General features: G+C 35.4%; 1 protein-coding gene across 1 annotated transcript; it reads left to right on the forward strand.

The window, feature by feature from the left end:
- Positions 1-11,211: 11,211 nt before the first annotated feature.
- Positions 11,212-16,738, forward strand: LOC149287842 (glucagon family neuropeptides). The gene is made up of 4 exons (XM_089492468.1): positions 11,212-11,309; positions 13,725-13,859; positions 14,404-14,499; positions 16,552-16,738. The coding sequence occupies exons 1-4, from the start codon at positions 11,212-11,214 to the stop codon at positions 16,736-16,738; spliced, it is 516 nt and encodes a 171-aa protein (XP_089348594.1).
- The last annotated feature ends 4,228 nt before the right edge of the window (positions 16,739-20,966 follow it).

The raw sequence follows: 20,966 nt of genomic DNA on the forward strand, positions 1-20,966 counted from the left end.
GAGAGTGCTGGACTGCTGTTCTGCCGTATGTGTGCAAGAATTAAAATTGGGAATAGAGCACTCTCTAAGGGACCCAAGATACAGAGAATAAAACCAAAAATCACCATGTTTCACTCTGCATCTCTCTGAGGCTCATCAGAATGTATTCCTGCAAAATTTGGGGAGCTATATAAACACTCCCTATCACAATTCTAGGAATATTATTGACTCTGCATTCGCTTCAATGCTCTGCAGCTTTTATCTCCTATTAAAATATTCTTTTGTCAATATTTTTTTGTCTTCCCTATTTCATTATAAAGACACAACTTTCAGTAGAAATGATTTTATCCTCATCATAAAAATCATTATTCTGTAGGAATCCTGTATTATTTGTTTTGTCATAATAGAAATGGTAAGAACTATAACTGGATAAACTGGCATTCAAGCTCTTAGAAGGATCAAAATTATAAATAAGAGAATGGCAGTTTCTAGCTCTTACTCCACTACTGTTGTGAAACCAAGCCATTGGGGCTGAGCCAAGCTCAAGCCAGCTTGGCTCAGCCCCAATGGCTTGGTTTCACAACAGTAGTGGAGTAAGAGCTAGAAACTGCCATTCTCTTATTTATAATTTTGATCCTTCTAAGAGCCAATATGGATAGTTTTGAGTACTTTACTTATGATATTGACCAGTTAGCGTGTCCACTTCTAATATGTGCAGGGTAGGAGATTGTACTGCATAACACTGAAAATGTTTAACTCTGGAGCAACACTGATCAAACTTTCCAGTAAAGTTTAGTTTAGTAAAGTTTCAAAGTATGTGAATTTAATATGTTGATTCATTGTCAATGTGTATTTCTTCCAATATACAGTCCTGTAGTTCATTATGGGAATTGTTCATGACTGATCAACAGGGGCATTTTCATTTTGTGTGTATTACAACATTCACTAAAACAGATTTATTGGTTCTCTACATCTAAAAGCCTTACATTTACAGTCTTATCCATGAGAAAATGTACTTTAACTTACGTTTCTCAGTATCTGCAGTATTATTTCTCCTCGTTAAATGACTTCTGCCCAATTGTTAAGTTGTTTATTGCTGTTTTCACCTGAAAACATCTCCCAAACATGCTCATTCCTCATACAAGAAACAACTAAAATATTAATCCACTCCCTTGTGACATCCTATCTGAATTTTTGCAACTCCCTACTCCCCCTCTCTCGCCTTTCACTGTTCTAATCCATCTTCAACACTGCAGCTAGATTAATCTTTCTCTGCCACCATTCTCATCTGTTGTGCCACTGTGCCAATCACTCCATTGGCTCCCCATACCCTCCAGAATCAAATTCAAACTTTTAACCCTAATCTACAGAGCCCTTTGGAACTCGGACCCCTACTACATCTCTACCCTCTTATCCAAATGCACCACTAACCATCCTAGTTGTTCCTTTCATGACCTGTGTCTGTCTTTTACCATGATTACCTCTTCTTACTTTCTACCTTGTATGCAAAAAGCTCTCTGGAAACTCTCTTTCTAAGTCAGTATCCTAATCAAGCCATCTGAATGACCAACAACATCTACAGATTATCCTGACTCAATCAACTCATCCCTATCCAAGCAGTCATCTCCCAATGCCCCCCCCCCTCAAGATCCTAGATTGTAAGCGCTTGCAAGACCAGGGTCCTTTTGTACCAGTTTGTCTTGGCGTGTGTTTTTAAATTATTTTATAGTAACAGCGCTACGGAATCTGCTGGTGCTATATAAATAAATGTAATGTTGTTGAGGTAACCTTTGTAAAAGTGTTGGGGGTGAGTGACAAGACAGTAAACTGATTAGATAACACTGGCTCTGTCTTAGGCTGTCAATCCCAGCCGCCATTAGATTAATCATAAATGAAATATCTCCAAAACCATTACAGTGACTGACAAACAAAAGCCACAAGCTATAGGTAATTTTAATTAATCTGCCTATGCTAAAATATGTGATGGTCACAGTTGCCCTTTATGTTTTAACCTTCACAAAAAATCATGGTAAAATATTAATGAGCATTCTGTATCTTTTATCATTAATGTGTCAAGATAACATCTCAATTTGATTACACAGAAACAGTGATATATTTCCCAGCTCTGTTTAAAAGAATGGATATTCCTCAGTTTATACCTATTAAAAGGACCATGCAATGCACATCGTCCTAATAAATAAGCCTATAGTAAACAAATAATTAAAACACATAATGTGATAATGCAATTTACATTTTATTTCCAACAAAGTGTTCACTATATTGCAGAAAAATTCACAGAACAAATGTGAATTAGCACCTGTACCTAAATCCATCCCAGAAATACCTTTCAATCCAAGATAATTGCAGTTTCAGATTTCGAGCAGGCATTAGTACACCCACTGCCTCGTGTTAATGATACGGGTATTAAAATATGTCAGAGAGCAGTATTTCTGAACGTTGTGTTTTAAAGAAACAGACCTGTGTGTTAACTCTTTATTTAATGTACAATGCATTAAACAGAAAACCAAAATGTTGGGAGGAAAACCAAACATAAAAAAAAATCTCAGTACTGGTATAATTAGCATCAAGTAACATTTTTTGAATGATTATGATTAGAAATGATTAGCCAACAGCTCCTACACTGCATTCCAATAAATCTGTACCTTTGGACCAAAACATTTCCGATTTTTTTCGGTTATATAACTTTAATGGCTGCAGTCGGATTGAAAGGCTAGAGGAAAGGTCTTGTGTGCAAATACTTTCTCTCCCTGCTGTGTCACAACAATTGCATCTTAACTTCAAGATTAGTCTGTGTAATACGATTCCTATACTACTTAATTCTGCAGAAAAAAAAGTTTGCCATATTAAAATTCTTGTTGCCTAGGCAACCACACGGTGCTATGGGAGCACAAAAGACGTATATTATGCTACCTCATTCTGAAAGCTTGCTTGTGTAGAATAACTGATGCCGATTGTCATATCTTATAATCCTCTATGGCTAGGAAAATGTATTGTGTTTAACTGTTAGTTATTTGATTATTCCGTTCTATTGTCCTTAAGCATTTTTTTCCTCTTGAAACAAAACAATGCAGAATCCATTTAACTTTCATAACTGACAAATAATAATACTGTGTATTTCAATATATTTAATATTTATTTATTATTGTTTAATACCTGATAGTTTGTATGTATGTACAAAAAGGCCATACCAGTCACATTAGTGGTTCAAAAAACATTGTGAACATTCATTACCCAGCTGTGTCCATCACACATTCACCACAAAGTATTATTAAAGGAACACAGAAAGAATTCAGGTAAGTTGTAAATGCTTCCAATGTATTTGCTAGTCTCTGGTGACTCTAGGCGGGATCAGGTAAAACACACACAAAAACCCCCCATTAAATTTACAGTGGTGGCTCAATCCTTATATCAGAGCATTGTAGGGACCAGTTATCTCCTTCCTCTTGATTGCTCTACTCTGTGCTCATCAAACTTACTATTTCTTGCTAGCATATGTGCCTTTTAAAAAATATATTTTCAAGTCTCTTTCTCTCAACTTTTTTTTTTTACTCTACCCCAGTTTCTCTGTTCTCTCTCTGTGTTCTTCTTCCCTCTCTTTCCCTCTCTCCCGTCTTTCTTCTCTCTCCTCTTCTCCTTCCATTTCTTTTTTTCCCCATCTGATTCCAGCCTGCCATGAAGATGGTGCCCAGTGTGCCAGCTACATTGTTAGCATTTTACATAAGTAACAGAGGACTTTGGGCGTTGAAATCCATTGGGCCATCCACATTACCGTATGGGTATGAAGGGTCCATTCCCCTACATAATACCCAGCAGATTTCTGCCTGGCCCAAACACAGTATTGCCCATTAAAAAGGGTGCACATTGTGCCAACCCACAGGTTGTAAGCATTTTGAAAAAGTAACTGAGCATTTTGAGGGGTTAAAATCCATTAGACCACACACATGACCATAAGGATACAAAATCCCAAGCCCCTACATAAAACCCAGCTGCTGTGAAAGGTCCTCTACTACATAAAACCCAGCTGATCTCAGCCAGGCCCAAACATGGTTTAGCCCATAAAAAGGATGCCCAGTGTGCCAAACCCCAGGTTTTTAGCATTTTAAGTAACTAAGGATTTTTCAGTGTAAAAAACCAATGGGACAAATAAACATATACAGAATAAGGCACACCAACTAGAAATAAACAACCAAATCAGTAAATATATAGGAGTATGGTGCAACACGCCAACCTTGATCACCCTTGATCAAGACCTCTTTGTTAAAACGTTGGGGATCTCTTCCTCGTTTTCAGCTCTTCTGCCATGTATGTATCGATTTATTCTATATTACCTTGTTCTAGTGGCACTATTGTGCCTAATAAAGTATTGTGCTTATTGTGGCATTATTTGTTCCTTTTCTTCTTTATTTAATTTGAGTGCACCTCTAAATTTGTATATTTAAAAAATCCAAATGTGAGAATAATTCCTGTCTTTATGGACATTTGGGGAGTAAAGCTCTGTTGTAATGTTTTTGGTGCATTGAAGATGCTGTCAAAACTGTCAAAATAGTTTAATTATTCTCAGTTGCTGTACAGTTTCTTCTTTGCTGCTAGTGGGAGTTGTAAAGAAAGTTATAGCATAATATTTTGTGTCATGACGTTAGCAAAATCACTAAATTTGGTGGAGTTAAAATTCATTGGGCCACCCACGTTACCATATGTAAGCAAAGGACCCAATCCCCTACATAAAATCCAGCTGATTCCAGCCTCTGAAAATGGTGTCTATTGTGCCAACACCTAGATTGTAAGCATTTTGAAAAAGTAAGTGAGGATTTTGCACCCAAATGTGGTGCTTACCCATAAAAATGGTGGCCAGTGTGCCACCTCCCCAGGTTGCAAGAATTTTAGATATGTAACTGAGGAGTTTGAGGGCTCCATTGGGCCACTTACATTACGATACAGATATGAAGGGCCCAATCCCCTAAAATCCAGCTGATTCCAGGCCATAATGCAATTTTGCCTATAAAATGGTACCCAGTGTGCAAACCCTCAGGTTGTAGTGATTTTGAATTAGTAACTGAGAATTTAAAGGGATTTATTGAGCCACCCACCTTACCATAAGGATACAAACGGCCCAATCCCATTTATAAAACCCAACTAATTTGAGCATGGTTTAAAAGTGGTTTTGCCAATAAAAAAGGTGCCCAGTGTGCCAACCCATAGGTTGTAAAATATGGATGCAAAGGGCCCAATCCTCTACCTTGCACCCAGCTGATTCCAGCCTGACCCAAATGCAGTTTTGCCTATAAAAAAGGGTGTCCAGTGTTCCAACCCATAGGTTGTAAGCATTTTAAATAAGTAACTGAGAATGTTTATGGGTTAAAGTCCATTGGGCCAGCACCAATAAATGCTGAGCATCTGTCTATTAAATAATTTGGCATGCCTTATCCCACACTGAATATTCTTCAGATAAAATCACTTTACACAATATCACAATACACAAACCCATGGAATTTTCAATATGATGGGTTTTTTTTAACTATAATTAACAATTATGCGTTTAACTTGCCCTTGACAAACTAATTTTCTCAGACGGACATTATTTTCTCAAGTGGACATTATGAACTCAATTAAGAACTGTTACTTTCAATTCCCTTTGTCTGCATTTAGAGATTCACATTGTGTGTAAATTGGCGGGTTAGTAGATTGTGCTTTTTCACACAAGTAGACCACTTTGTAGATAATTTATAGCTTTTTTCCAAGATTTAAAAAAAAATGTATTCTTCACTGATTAGGTACAAATTATGGGACTTTAATATCAGTTTACACTTGCTAGTTGAATGCTAAAGAACAAAACTGTTGCAAAAGGTAACAAAACAATATTGGTGCTTCCATAGTTTGACAGGTATGCATAAAAGGTAGAGAATACTACCTTAGTCCTTAGTCCTCTTTTTGGGACCTGTTCACTGTACCAATGTGAATCCTTTAGTTGGTATAGGGTCAAGTTATGGTCAAGGGCAAACATGTCCTAAATACAAAACATAGCACTTGGGAATCGAAATGGTGTCCTGTCCGTGTGCATGTTCTTGGCTGAGAGGGAATCAATCAAGTATCTTGATAGAAGGGGATCCAGTTAAATATCTTTCTTGAATGAGATACTTTAAATTCAAACATAACAAAGGAAAAGGAAACACTGGACTTGCTGTCTCTGGCACTGAAATAAAATATGCCATAATCCAATATTTCCTTGGGACAATTTGTCAGTAGATAATAAACAATCTGTTATTACTCTCTAATAAGGTTTAGCCAGAGCCACTTATGAACATCTTTACAAAGCATGAGGTTATGGTCCCTTATGTTTATGTATGTTATGTTATATTATGTATAGATTTAGGTTGTTAAAAACCTAACCAATTGATTCTGAAACTGAAGAACAAACAAAATGGGATTGTGGTATATTTAGCTCCATTATTTTACTCATAGCCTATACAATTTTACTCATTTTTATGATTGAAGACTTATAATTTGTTTTCTTACCCTTTTCACCAACTGTATTATTTCATTAAATATGTACATAGAGAACTAAGACCTAGCACCTTTTATCACCTACACTGACCTTGCGAGAAGTTTCATTTATATATCATATTATGGATCATGTAATATGAATTATTGCTTATGCATTTATGAAGAACCTATCCAACAGCATGTTATTCTACAAAATAATACAACTTGTAAGGTTTCCTTTATACACACAACAGATACACAATCTTTTTTTTTTAATCTAACGTGTCTTAGTCAGTTTATTGTACAGATTCTCTATTTTTCTCTTCATTTCCAAGCAAAATAGTTTTCTGTGATGTGTCATCAGAGGCTGGTAACCTCTAGCACCACTCATTGGAAATGCAATCCACATCATTCTAAGCCACCCATAGATCAGAACATTTTGAATCTGGCTGTAACACTAAAATATACATGATATAGTTAAAAGGCTGTGTCTTTATGTAAACTCTCTAATTAGCTAATGACATTTGTGTGTATTTTTCCCCAATAAAGCAATCATTTAAAAAAAATAAAACTACAGTTTATTTTGAATATAAATTGAGTAACAGTATGTAACATATAAACATTGGTATGATAAAACTTTTTATATAACTATTTAAAATGCCACTGTATTCTACAATGTTGTAAAATATGAAACACATCATTCAAATATGAAACTGAAGGGCACCTAGCAACAGCATCCAATAGAATAACAATATGTGTCTGGGGGGTGCAAGTGCTAAAGGACCCTGGGCATTGGTCAGAGCTGGGTTGCTCGATGGTGGGGCCAGTTGCTTGTGCATGCAAGGTGAGGTATGGTGGGCAGGGACTGGACAGGCCCAAAAGTTCCATTCCCACTTAATTAAATTATTTCAATAGAATTGTGTCAATCAAGCACCCTTCCCATGGCATTATTGGCAAGTATTGAAAGTTTCAATGTAAATTGAGCCACTGTCAACAGGTGCCATCCATACATACATCTGGTGTTCTAATGAGCTCCAGGGTGATATGAGCTTCTGGGAGCACAGATCTTTATTTTACTACTCACAGTCTTAGGCAGCTAGATTCCTACCAACAAGCTCATCAGTAGAGAACAAATCCAGAAATGTGCCACTGAAGACTGCCTCAAGACTATCAGAGATTGCGGCCATGAAAAAAACCCCTCCCCAATCACCAGACAGGTTAATGCATGAGAATAGGAGAACATGAACAGTGGCAAGGATCTCCAGTAGTTTTAGGACTTGGAATCTACACCAATCAATTTCAAGAAGTATCTAGTAGTGCTCATGACAGGTATTATTTTAGATATAAAACTAACAAACATCATATTAAGTAGAACAGTGGCACAGAACATTTGTGAAAAAAACCAGCTTTACCATATTTGTATACAACTGGGTTACCTTATATTTCTTAAGAAAATCAATACTGTAAGTGCAGTTTTGTGATAAATATAAAAGACTGCAATAAATTGCCAAAAAATGTGCTAACGCCATCAAAGTTACAGTATGTGTCCATATAATTTACACTTAATTCTGTCACAAGGATGACAAGGCAGCAAATCACATTTCTTACAAGGAATGACTCACAAAAAAGGAAATTTGAGAACATACAGTTGCACGAGTTATAAGATTTGGTCTTTCACACAGTTTGTCTAAACTACAATGAAATCTATAAGACTTGTGGAAACCTTCCAGACCTAAATTCACCACAACTTCTATGGCTGTTAGTATATGTATATCTTGTTTGAAAGGTATTTCTGACAGCAAAATTGGTGCAACTTGATAAAGTGCTGTAGAAACCAGTAACATTCTATGGAAACAAGTGGGGTGCTTCTGATGTCTGCTTCCTAATCTTGCATTACGTACCATTATTACTCCTGTTTGTCTTAATACATATGGTTCTTGATGTAGTAGAAGAGAGGTGTTCATCATACATTTCCTTCTCGTTTGAATCGTCTCTGGTATCTTAATGTCTTGTTTGATTAATCAGCCCATTTGTTTAAAAATTTAATATTTAACAGCTTTGATTTTAAGTATACAGTATTTCTGGACAGATGTATAAGGGTAGAGTGTACAAATGCTATCTTTTTCTTTTCTTTCTAGAATAATATGCTTCTGTCTACCACTTACCTTATAGACAAACAAATGAAGGCATATACTTTGTCTGCAGCGCGCGAACTGCCCACACAGTGGCGCACTTTCCCTGCCAGTTCTCAAAGCAATAGCTTTCAGATCGTCTTTAAGCACTGCGGTCATCCCAGAAATAGCCTTGAGATAAAGTTTAACATTCTTTAAAGAATTAACGTGTATTTCTATACCTGTTGATGCTTATTTCATAGACACCGTCTAGACAGTGGAAACAGACAGCCCTTTCCATGAACTATATCCTCCATCATCCTCAGCCATATTAAAGGACATGTAATCCACAACAGGTTGCCTAAAATATTTAAAAAGACATAGTGACACTCTCTATCGATCTATTATATCCAGAATAAACGCAATAATTCGATTGAGTATAGGAAATAACTAAAGAATATCTTATCCCAACGACGTATAAGTCACTGTAGGCAGGTATGTGGTTAGCACGGATTACTGATCTGTGGCCCACCAGCTATTTTAGGCTACACTATCCATCATCTTCAACAAGCCATTGACTGTTATGACGCTAAAGGGAGTTATAGTTGAGAAATACATGAAAGCTTCCATGGCTGTGCCCACCCTGCACCTGAGGAATGCGGATCTCAAGTATCGAACGCCTCATCTCATTCCATATTCTCGGAAATGACTTTGTAATCAACAATTAATCGGGAACAAACTTGCAGCAATCGTGCTTTATCTTGGAAGGCCCTTGGTGGTCTTCCCACGTAGTTGTCGTGATCTCACGTCATTTGCACTAATAAAAAAAATGAAAAAGCAATACGTTAATGTCTGAAATACCTAATATAGGGATTCCCTGAAGAGTCCAATGTAGTAAAATGTACTTCTAATGTATGTTCTATCAATCCTGTAACACCGCAATTACCCATATATGTAGCTAAAAGAGTAGAGGAAAGTGAAAAGAGAATAGAAAGTCATTTTGCCATCGAACTGTAGATCGCCTGTAAATGTGCGAATATATACACTTTAATAACACAATCCTAATAACCCATAAATACTCTTTATGAAGTAAAATCGAAGCTATGCATTGTCCACAGTTATTTATACATTAAAAATATACCTCAATATACGACCGTTCAGCACCACGAGACTGGACAGCTCCTTCAATTAACCTCTCATAGAAAATTGGAGTCTAAAATTAAAAAAAGTCAAATATTTTCCATTTTTTAAAAACAAAACAAAACTAAATAACTAAAAACATATCCTTTCATATTGAACTGTTCCCGATGGGTGGTCTTACGCACATGCCCCTTAATTTAACGCATATTATATAGCTGAATATTTTATTTCTTTACTTATTACCATAATTCATGGGAATAAACTTTTTTCTATAATTTTGAATGAGTAAGGAATCCTGTATGTGTCGGAAATTGTAATTTCTGGGAACCTTTTTTTTCTCTAAAAAATTCAGAAAAAATATGGATTGGTGGTGAGAAGAAAGGGAATGTGCACGTCTTAAATTTATAAGAAAACTTATGACTGATCGGATCATCTGCGGGGAAAGATGAGAACTGTTATTATGTTCCTGGAGGAATTGGCTTGATGACGTCTTTTCTGATACCGGATCATTACGTGACTTACACTCTGAAAAAAAAGGGAAGCTCTTTGATTCATGGATAAAAATCCGAGCGCTGCTGAATCGCAAACAATAGCTGGCATTTAAAGGTAATATGCAGACAAACAATTATAAAGAAAGCTCTGCTTAAACCACTATATGCAGGCATTCTCTCTGCATATTGCACATATATATCCACACACACACATATATATATAAATCTGTATGTGTGTATACATACAAGGAAGGAGGGCTGGTCAACTTCAATAGCAGCAAAAGAAGAGAAGAAGAAAGCAGATAGAGAAACGCCTCAGGAGAAGTATCTCAGAGAAGATCTGATCTCATTGTCAGCAACTCAGCATCTCTGCCAAAGACTCCTAACAGCCTGCTCCAAGCTCTCCCTAGCTCCTTGCTTTAGCATTTCATTCCTCTTTCTTCTCACTTCGAGATTTACTTTTTCCTCTTCTAGATTTTTTCATGCAATCTAGCTAGGGAGCTTTCCCATCCTCTCCCCTCTTCTTTTTTGGTTATTGTTCAATACATTTATTAACTCCACCTTATTTTTTTCTGGATTTGTGGCTTACATCAAACTTTTTATCGAAATCACAGTCACCGATCAATTCAGTTCCCAACTCAAGGAACAAGGGAAATGCTGTTTACCTTCTGAATGATCTAGTGGGGAAACTTCCAGGACACTTGGCTGTAACTTGCACTCAAGCATCTCTCATTTGAAAAAGAGTGGGCTTTTTATATGGTGAGTATTCCACATGCTTATGCTTATTTATAAAGCTAAAAAACATGAAAATTGATAATATTTAATAGCATAAGGGGTGGATGAGGTTATTAGAGATTTATTAAATGCGCTATACCTACCCTACTTTATTATGCACTGCTCTAATTGAGGTCAGATCTTACATCGATCTGTGCTAATGAGAGGTGCTTGGTGAAAGTGTTTCCCCCACTTGTTTCACCCACAGAATGACAATGTGCAGAAGAGCATTGCTCACCTGGTTGCTTGTGTATGGAATAATGCGCTGCAGCGTCCACTCCTCACCTGCTGCGCTCAAGTACCCGGCTATTAGGTAAGTGGAGGTTCAGTGATACCCAGGGCTGGTATAACTGCATGTAAAGCCTATTCCAGGTCATAAGTGGTCTGCTGTCTGGAAACACAAAGCAACATGGAAATGCAATATGCTTCTGTTTCCTTATCATCACATATGTAGACAGCTATGTTGGATTATGGTCCTATGTGGGTATATACTTTTACAATACCCTTTATTAAAATGAAGACAGTGTATGGTAGAGGGATGTCAGATCCTACATTGATATGTATTTGACTGCAGATAATGAAGTATATGGAGGAGCATGATAGTAGCTCAAAGGACCACCTGTTTCAGAATCCCAAAGAGGCTTCACTGTCAGAGCTTGATTGGGAAACCCCAAAGCTGACTCTTTCTGACACATCTATGAAATGAATGTTCATTATAATTAAATAGATACCCTGGCACTTTTCTGGGCTTTTAAATCAACCGTGATGAGTATGTCTAATACAGGCTTGAGCTTCCCCCAATAGGTAGATTTTTAAAAATGAATTCGTTTAAACAGCACCATATCTAGTTTCCTCTCTTGGCTTCTTTAAGCACACTTAGCAGACTACACAGTGTGCCATTATCATGGGAATCATATTGATTATATGGTTGTCGCAGGTCAAGTGATGGATGCAATTATTTCATTTATTTCCAATACACTACAATTTATCATCAATACATTGAAAGTAAATAACCAATGAGAGCTTACGAATTAACGCCTAACACATTAACGCCTATATCACATACATCATACATGATATAATATATATATATATATATATATATATATATATATATATATATATTGATCCGGTTTAAAGATCAGAGCAGAAGGGTATAGAATAGCACTTGCCTCTAATAATGCTGTTACCTACAGTAAATCCCAATCCAAACAGCTCAATTAGGCTACCATTGGATTGTGAAAAGGGAAAAAAAAATATATATATATATATATACCACAAAGCTATATTAAGATTCTCTAATTATAAATCAATGCTGTGCAGTCTATTTTTAATCAGACAATTCATACATTAAATCTTTCCAGACTAGTCTTAACATGGCGTCTTATATCCGGAATTATTATCGCATTATCATAACCGATTAGATTGCCTTTTTGATTATTTCAAATCATTTCAAATATGTAGTTTTGAAAACAATGAAGCGTGTTCAAGAAGCCTTTTGCATAACTTCACATCTTTTATTTTAAGGCATTTTAGAAGACTGCCTTTCTAGTATATATATATATATATATATATATATATATATATATATATATATATATATATATATAAATACATATATATATATATATATATATATGCTAGATATATAATGGATTATATATATATATATAATATATATAATGTATTACAATTACATTATTTATTGATACATGTTCGTCTGTAGTGGTACTTGATTGTAAAATAGGGTACAGTTGAAAAGAATATAGATATACCCATACTGTATGAAAGAGGGTTAACGAGGGTTTTAATTGTCTGGAGATCACATGGAAGGAGCGAAGGGTGTCTTTTAAGACTAGTAAGGTGTTAGAGTAATCAAGACCTATTTTTAATCGTATTTCATTCATTTGGCAAACATAATCTATATAATACCCAAGATCATTTGCCTGCGGTGCAGAGAATCTGACACAGCTATATTATGATCCAGATTTAGCAAAAGTAAAACACTTTGGAAACATCTATTATTAATAACCCTGCCAGAGCAAACTGACAAAAATAGCTTGGGATGACCTACATCCCTGCAGCAACGAAGTATGAAAAAAAATCTTAAGGGGGAAACTTGCCAAATGTAAACAAAACGAAATTGGGGTAAATCAGAACCCAAGAGTGTCTGTCCAAATACCCCTCCCTCATTCAAAGAAAATCTGGATTATTTAAATGTTCAGTATGTTGATGTTTTGTGACCAAGCTAAGTCAGAGTTCTGATTTAATGTTTGGAAGCTGATCGCGTGTTTGATGATGATCTAGTGCCAGCAGAGATAGATGCCCCCCCATATGCATATACTCCACTACCCCTATACACACAGTACAGACACACATCACCCCCTCTCTCCTTTCAGTTCCCTCCACTAATGATTGTAGAATTTGGCAGCTCACCCTGGCCCATCCCCAACCTCAGGTCATCTCACAGATGGGATGCTCTTGTTATTTCTCTCACGCCCACCTACAGATTGATGGGGTCTCAGGGGGTCTTTCTCCATCAGCTTCTGGCATCTCATCAACAATATTCAGAGAAAAAAAGAACCAATAATGTAGACAATATATGTGAACCTTTGCCAAAGATTACATAGCACTGAAAAGCACTGATCAAGTCATTATGCATTTTTGATTAATTAAGCATCTGATAATTCTTTTCTCCTTTCTTTTTTTTTTTTTGGTTGCTTGTTAGGCTTGAAGATGAAGTGTATGATGAGGATGGTAACACTCTTCCAGACTTTGGGTTCGATAGCGATCCGATCAGCATTGGAAATCCAGCATCGGTTTTAGACGATATGTACTCCTTTTATTACCCAACGGAAAAGAGGTGAATTAAGATTTTTTAACGCTTAATTAAATTAAAACTTAACTAAAATCGATTTATTCCATATTAGAAAAATAACTGCATACGATTTACAAACACAGTAACAGGAGAATAGCACTTCTGTTTCAGGATAGAACATATTGGAAGAAAGGCATCACATCTAAATTATTGAACAAGATGTGCAAATTTTAAGGAAAAAATGGAAATTTATGGAAATTAATATAATTCAGTGCTAATCAGGTGGCATCTTGCAATTAAGCAGCGTCCCCGGGTATAAAAAAGAATATTGGTGCGAAATAACATTGTGATGCTGTGGATGTAGATGTGGGAGGAAGGGATATATGAAGCATAACATGTGAACCACAGTAAAACATGACCCCATGACAAATCATTCTACAGATAATCAGGAAGCTGTTAAGGGCAGCTGTACTCCCCCCCCTGCACACACACACATACACTAATACACATTCCATTGAAAACAACACATGTTGATGTCACATTTCCAGGAATATTTTCTTCATATTTTTTTTTCTTTTGCTGTTGTCAGACATGCTGATGATCTATTAAACAAAGCCTATAGGAATGTGTTGGGGCAACTATCCGCAAGAAAGTACCTGCATACTCTGATGGCCAAACGTTTTGGGTAAGGTTATACACTGTTGAAATCAAGAGATTATTAAAATATATAGATATATAGATAGACAGATAGATAGACAGATAGATAGATAGATAGATAGATAGATAGATAGATAGATAGATAGATAGATAGATACTGCATTTTTCAAAATCTGCGTATGCAAAGTGTGTGGCTAAAACAAAAATGAAATAATTTAATAATATCTTGTTAGGTTCACTACCTTCCTGTGGTGCTCCTGTGTAATGTAAATTTCAGGATATGGTAACATTTTAATAAAACCCATGGGACAGTCCTACATTTTCATAATGAATAATTCATGTGATATATATTGTCTCCAAACTGCCTTGTTAATTTATCATGACACAACGTCATAACATTTGAACCAAAAAACAAACAAACCCAAAACCATGTAATCGTTAATATTCTGCAAAGGCTTATATATATATATATATATATATATATATATTTTAATTATTTTAAATATTTTATTTAATACAATTATTTTCATGTTATAAGGGAGGGCGACAATAATATACCATATACCACATTCTCCTCTGCAGGGTTAAAAAAAAGGTGTCTTGTTTTCAGTGTGTCTTAAACCGGCTCGTGGTCTGGTCCTTTTTAGTACAGCGATACTGCCATATATTTCCCTTGAATAACACAACTCATTTCATATTGCTAGACAGAGAGCCCCAGAGGCAATTATGGTAGCAAAAGGCAGTACAGCCCTGTAGTGATTGGTAGTGAGACAGAGGCCTTTGGGAGTTGTCTAACAGGAGGATGAAGGCATAGGGTTGCCTAATGGAGTCTGGGTAGCACCATGGCAGATGTTTGTAGCCTTTATTCAAGATTTACTCAGCTATAATTGGGATTGACATTAAGATATTTTTTCTAGCATTTTTTTGCCTACTGAAAGCATTGAGATTTTATTCTGGGGAAAAAACACACACAAAAAAACCAATGCATTTTTTTATATACTCTATTGCACTGTGCATGTTAAAATATTCAGAAGCTAGAGGTGATAAAAATAGATCCCATATAGCAATAATTTATAGCCTTTGTGTGATAAGACATTTTCACGGTCACACATGTCTCGTTTAGGTTAGAAGTAAATCAGTTAATGTTGGGATATATTAGATTAGAAGCATAAAATATTTAGCGATTTATAAAAGCCCCCTTTGTCTAGAAACATGTGAGTGAACAGTAGTAATGCAAGACTGCAGATGATACCTTTAAAGAAAACAGTACATGATTGGATTTAAAATAAAGTCATATTTCAAACTCAGTGCCAGGAAGAACAGCATTATTGGTATGTTGCTTTATGTTTCTGTCTCTGAGCAATACCAAGGGACAGTCCTAAATGTTCTTAGGAGCCAATGTTTGAAGAAATGCAAATGTGTTCGGGTAATGAAAATTGTATTAACGTGTATTAGCTGAAGCAGCAGATGTTTTTCGAAGAAGATTGAGAAAGGTGGGGTGGGGAGAATTTAGGAGCCCTGTGGTTTCTTTGTATGGAAGTGTAATACACTCCAGTAAAGAAAATGTTTCATATTAGTTGTAATAAAATATTTTTTTCATTAAACTCTTTTTTTTTATCACAAAGAAAGGTTCTAATTCTTGCTAGACCCCCAAATAAAAAAAGCCATCGATGAGTCAAGGTAGAAGTGATCAGACTTTCCACATTCTAATAATAATATACAATTAGTATACAATGCCCTGAAGGAGCAAAAAGGGGACCCGACACAAACTTTTGTACTTAGTATTATATTATACTAAGTAATGCAACATGTATCTTGCGATCGCTGTATGTTTACATAGCAAATGCAGAAAGTAACATTGTAACAAACGTGTTGCATAAATTACCTGGCTCACTCCTCTCCTTATTTAAAGGGAATCTATATATGATGGAAGTACCACTCACTCCAGTATAGGTTTTCTCAGTCTATATGACCCTTGGTATGAGTGTAAGGTGCTAATGCATGACTGTGGAGGAGAATGGACTCTAAATGGTGTACAGAGACGCCTACTTTGCATCTATCCCTTTTCTTGCCATTACAGTGCAATGAGTAGCAGCTTGGAAGATGACTCAGAACCTTTATCCAAACGACACTCAGACGGTATCTTCACTGACAGCTACAGCCGCTACAGGAAACAAATGGCTGTCAAGAAATACTTGGCAGCTGTCCTTGGAAAAAGGTATAAACAAAGAGTTAAAAACAAAGGACGCCGAGTAGCATACTTGTAGCGATGAAAAAAGCACCCTTCCTGCATACACAGCCCTAACAAATCAAAGTCACCCCCAAATTGACTGAACAATCATCGCTCCTGTGTTATCTACAAACATGTATTTATGTATGAAGTAAAGCCATTAAATGAATATTTTGATAATAATATCGTTTTTCTTTTTGTACAAAAAAAGCACTAGAGAACGCACAGATCTACTTTGTGGACCAATCATTAAGTTCTATATATATATTTATGATATATATATATATATAAATAAATTATATAGAGATCAATTCATATAATGTGTGCAGCAAAAAAGAAATAATTCGCACGAGCTGTTTATGTTTTTATAGAAAAATAAATAGAAAAAAAAGACAATCATAGTTTGCTCCTATTTTTATAACTGAAATTATAAGGATATTATTTTTATCCAGGACAGATTTGAAGATATTAATATTGACTATTTGCCTCTGGACAATAGACGATGACGCCCTATTACAAGGGGCTGTGATATTAATAGTTTGGGGGACTTAATTAAATATGTTCTGTGAGTTTTCAACTAAAGCTCCTTTAAATAAAAGCTCTGTCCTCCTATAGAAATATTCCCGTTCTTCTGCTTCCTCCAATTTCACTTTTATATGTATAACATGTTTTAGAATCAAATTCTTCCTTGCTGATCTAACAGCTCTATCCAATTATCAGTTTTAAACTGTTAGAAAAAAAATTACCCCCTCTTTCCCCTAATTTTATTATTCTTCTTCAGCTTACTGATTGGACCAGGTCACAGAACGAATTAAACTCTATATAGATATACACATAGATAATAATATGAACATAGGAAATAATGCTAATGGTTTCACCTTGTAGGAAATGAAAAAGGTACAGCACAATATGGAATAGGAACTGCCCAAAAATGAAGTATGTGGTTCTGGGCCCGTCATATATTTTAGAAATTGGGAAATTTCCCATTTCTGGTCCATTACCCAACTGACAGTGGGCAGCTTGGTTATTGGAACTTGATACAAAGTATAATGTGTTTGTCTCCAGTGCTGTCCATTCACTTATTTCATCCTGTGACACAACATATATATATATATATATATATATATATATATATATATATATATATATATATATATATATATATATATATTGTGGAGTATTTGATTTTAAGGTATGCCATCTCTGTTGCTGTCTTTTTGTGGAATCTCCTCCTCTCTTCACTCTCCAGTCCATCACTGATTTGGTCATGTTTCTCTTTATTCACTTATTTTAATAATTGTGAGCACCTCTCAACTTTTTGTTGTGTTTATGCAAGCTCTATATTGTAAAGTTAGGAACCCCATGTTGTAGCTACTACTAAATAATTATGCACTACTACTAAACTTTTGTTGTTTTTTGAGTCTTAAAGGTACAAAAAGAATGTATTTTTCTACTTTATGGCTTAATGCTAAGTAAAAGTTATTTCATAAAACAACGTTTTGTCATAATATAATGACTGTCTAGAGTTCACGAAGTAGAAAATATCAAATGTAGCTTGACCAATGCTAATCCGGGACAAGTCAATTTATCAAACATCGTGTTGTGTGTCTTGAAAGGACATCATGCAATGTCTGGAGAATGTGTAGAATTCCATGTATATACCTCCCTCTTCCCCAAATTATTTTATTTCAAGAGAAAACTTCATCCAAGTCTACAGTGTCTAAAGCCAGACCAGGACTGCTGTCAGAAAAGTTTAGTAAATTTACCAGTTTCCTTTGCTAGTCTGATCAGAATGAGAATGAGGTGATCAATCAAAAGGCATCTAGACCTGACCTTCCATACTGCTGCCAGTGGAACCCATAGACTTTCGGTCTGTTCCTGAGTCCTGTGAATGACATCAATCTTTAATTTTGCATTCTCCTCAGGCAATGTGACGCAGGATGCAGTTTGCAGCTTACGTGCCTTCCCTTGCCTTTTAAATTGCCACGAATCACAGATGGCTTTTTAGTGGCCCTGCAATGCTGCAACACATCAGCTTATATTTTATCATCATCTATTATGTGTTCGTTAATAGTGGGCAGGATGACTGCATTTTTGTGTTAGCTGTAGTACTAAAAGAGAATTTCGTTATTATGTTCTTTAATCCTTGGAGCTGCAGAAAGGGCATGTGCCACATTTACCAGGTAAATGCTTGGCTCACAATTCTGGCACTCAGGTGGTTAATTGTCTAGACTTGAGTACAGTGGTTCTAGTAGCAATTATTTTTTTCCCAGTAATTAAGTAGTTACTCTTTTGTACGATTGAAAGAAACGCCAACAGCCTTACAAAATTAAGCAGATTTGATATACATTGATCTGCATAGATGTAAGTCTCTATTTTGTGTGCAACATATTATTAAAATACCTAAATACTATACTATAATAACACACATATCTATAATTAGGAGATTGATTAATGTTATATAAAGTGTGCAAAGTTTGTATGAATAAATTTTTGTAAACAATGCCATTTCGTCTAATGACTATGACAGTTGTGCATTAACATAAATATTCAGATTGCTATGCATAATATATTTGGTTTTGGAAGCTGAAACATAGCCTACGTGTTTAAAAAGTGCACAAAATCACTGATTTTATTTGTATTTGTTAATTCACCTTTAATGTTTAATTGGATATTGTAAATATTAGAACGCATTACAAAGTAGTTATGTTTTAAAATACATTATGCAAAATCAGTCATTAAAAATGCAGTTGCTTAAGCTTATTTCCACCTTTTCCTAGTGATGGAGTTAAGAGGAGGTATTCTAAGCTTTTATTCTAGATATAAATATTTAATCGTCAAGGGGTGACACATACATTGCAAACAATGCTTTGCTTACCCCTGTGCTACCGATATGGGCATCACAAGGTATTTTGCAAGTTAAATGATGAAGAAATCGTCATGAAACTGAGTAAGCAAAGTGACATGGTAATGTACATTCTAGGTTGCCAAATATAATAAGGAGATCGTATGGAAAATTGTTGATACATATTATAGGAAGTGCAAGTTTTAAGTGCTTTTGTGAACTGAGATTCGCTGTAGGAAACACCAGTTTGAATAAAGAGGGAGAGTCGGATTTTCAGTGTCTACTAGAATACTTTTCCAATGCATATTAACGAATATTGGACTGAGTGGTACCAACATTAGGAACGATGAAAAAGATAAATTGGGGAAAACACAATTTATAAGCAGACCTGATCTTTCAGTGGAGAGCAATATGCAGCCTCAAAATACTGCCAATTCTGTTTATGAAGGATCTATCTATCCATCCATCCATCCATCCATCCATCCATCCATCTACCTTCTCTTTCTCTATCTACTTACTTATTCATTTATCTGTCTAACAATTGATCTAATACATAATAGACCTGTATCTATCTATCTATCTATCTATCTATCTATCTATCTATCTATCTATCTATCCATCCATCCATCCATCCATCCATCCATCCATCTATCTATCTATCTATCTATCTATCTATCTATCTATCCATATATCTATCCATCTATCTATCTTACTTATATCGTCTCATATATATCATATATCGTCTCTTTTTAATTTCCTTCAATGCGCTTAAGGAAAATTACCACCCAGACAAAGCAACAATTGTACACTGAAATTATAATGTTACACTTCAGCAGCAGGTATTTGGATACACTTGCTATTCTTGCAAACACTCATTAGTACATCCTAAGGATTCTGTGGTGGTCTTAAAAAAACAACAAAGCACATTAAAGAACTATAAACCTGTAAAATACAGATGTAAGAAAGTATAAATATCCCTTAATGAACTCATTATATGTAATGTTAAAATAAGTATTATAAAACAAATTAAATGTCACGTGTACGTGTCCCTCACACTGCAGTACATCAGTCCCTCTGTGTGATTCATTTTATTACCTCTACCATTTCAGAGCATCACAGTTTTTAATATGATCAATAAAACTGTAATAAGCACAATGATATTGGTTACAAAAGGTTTAGATGAGCCTGCATAGACTATACAATTAGTGCATACCTATTAACCTATATATACTCCCTGGGAGCCAACTAATACTACCTTTGACACATAAGTTAATATTTACAAAGAATAAAAAATAAACTACACCTACCGCACCATCCTCATGCCCTTTCTAAAAGCAGATATGTATTTCTCTGACACGTATGTGTTTAGATATATAAGGGTGTAAATCTCTTCTTACATACTGCATTGTGTTAAGACTGG

The sequence above is a fragment of the Sceloporus occidentalis genome, unplaced genomic scaffold (assembly GCF_023333645.1).
Source record: "Sceloporus occidentalis isolate IW3139 unplaced genomic scaffold, rSceOcc1.0.p SCAF_56, whole genome shotgun sequence".
Classification (NCBI taxonomy): domain Eukaryota; kingdom Metazoa; phylum Chordata; class Lepidosauria; order Squamata; family Phrynosomatidae; genus Sceloporus; species Sceloporus occidentalis.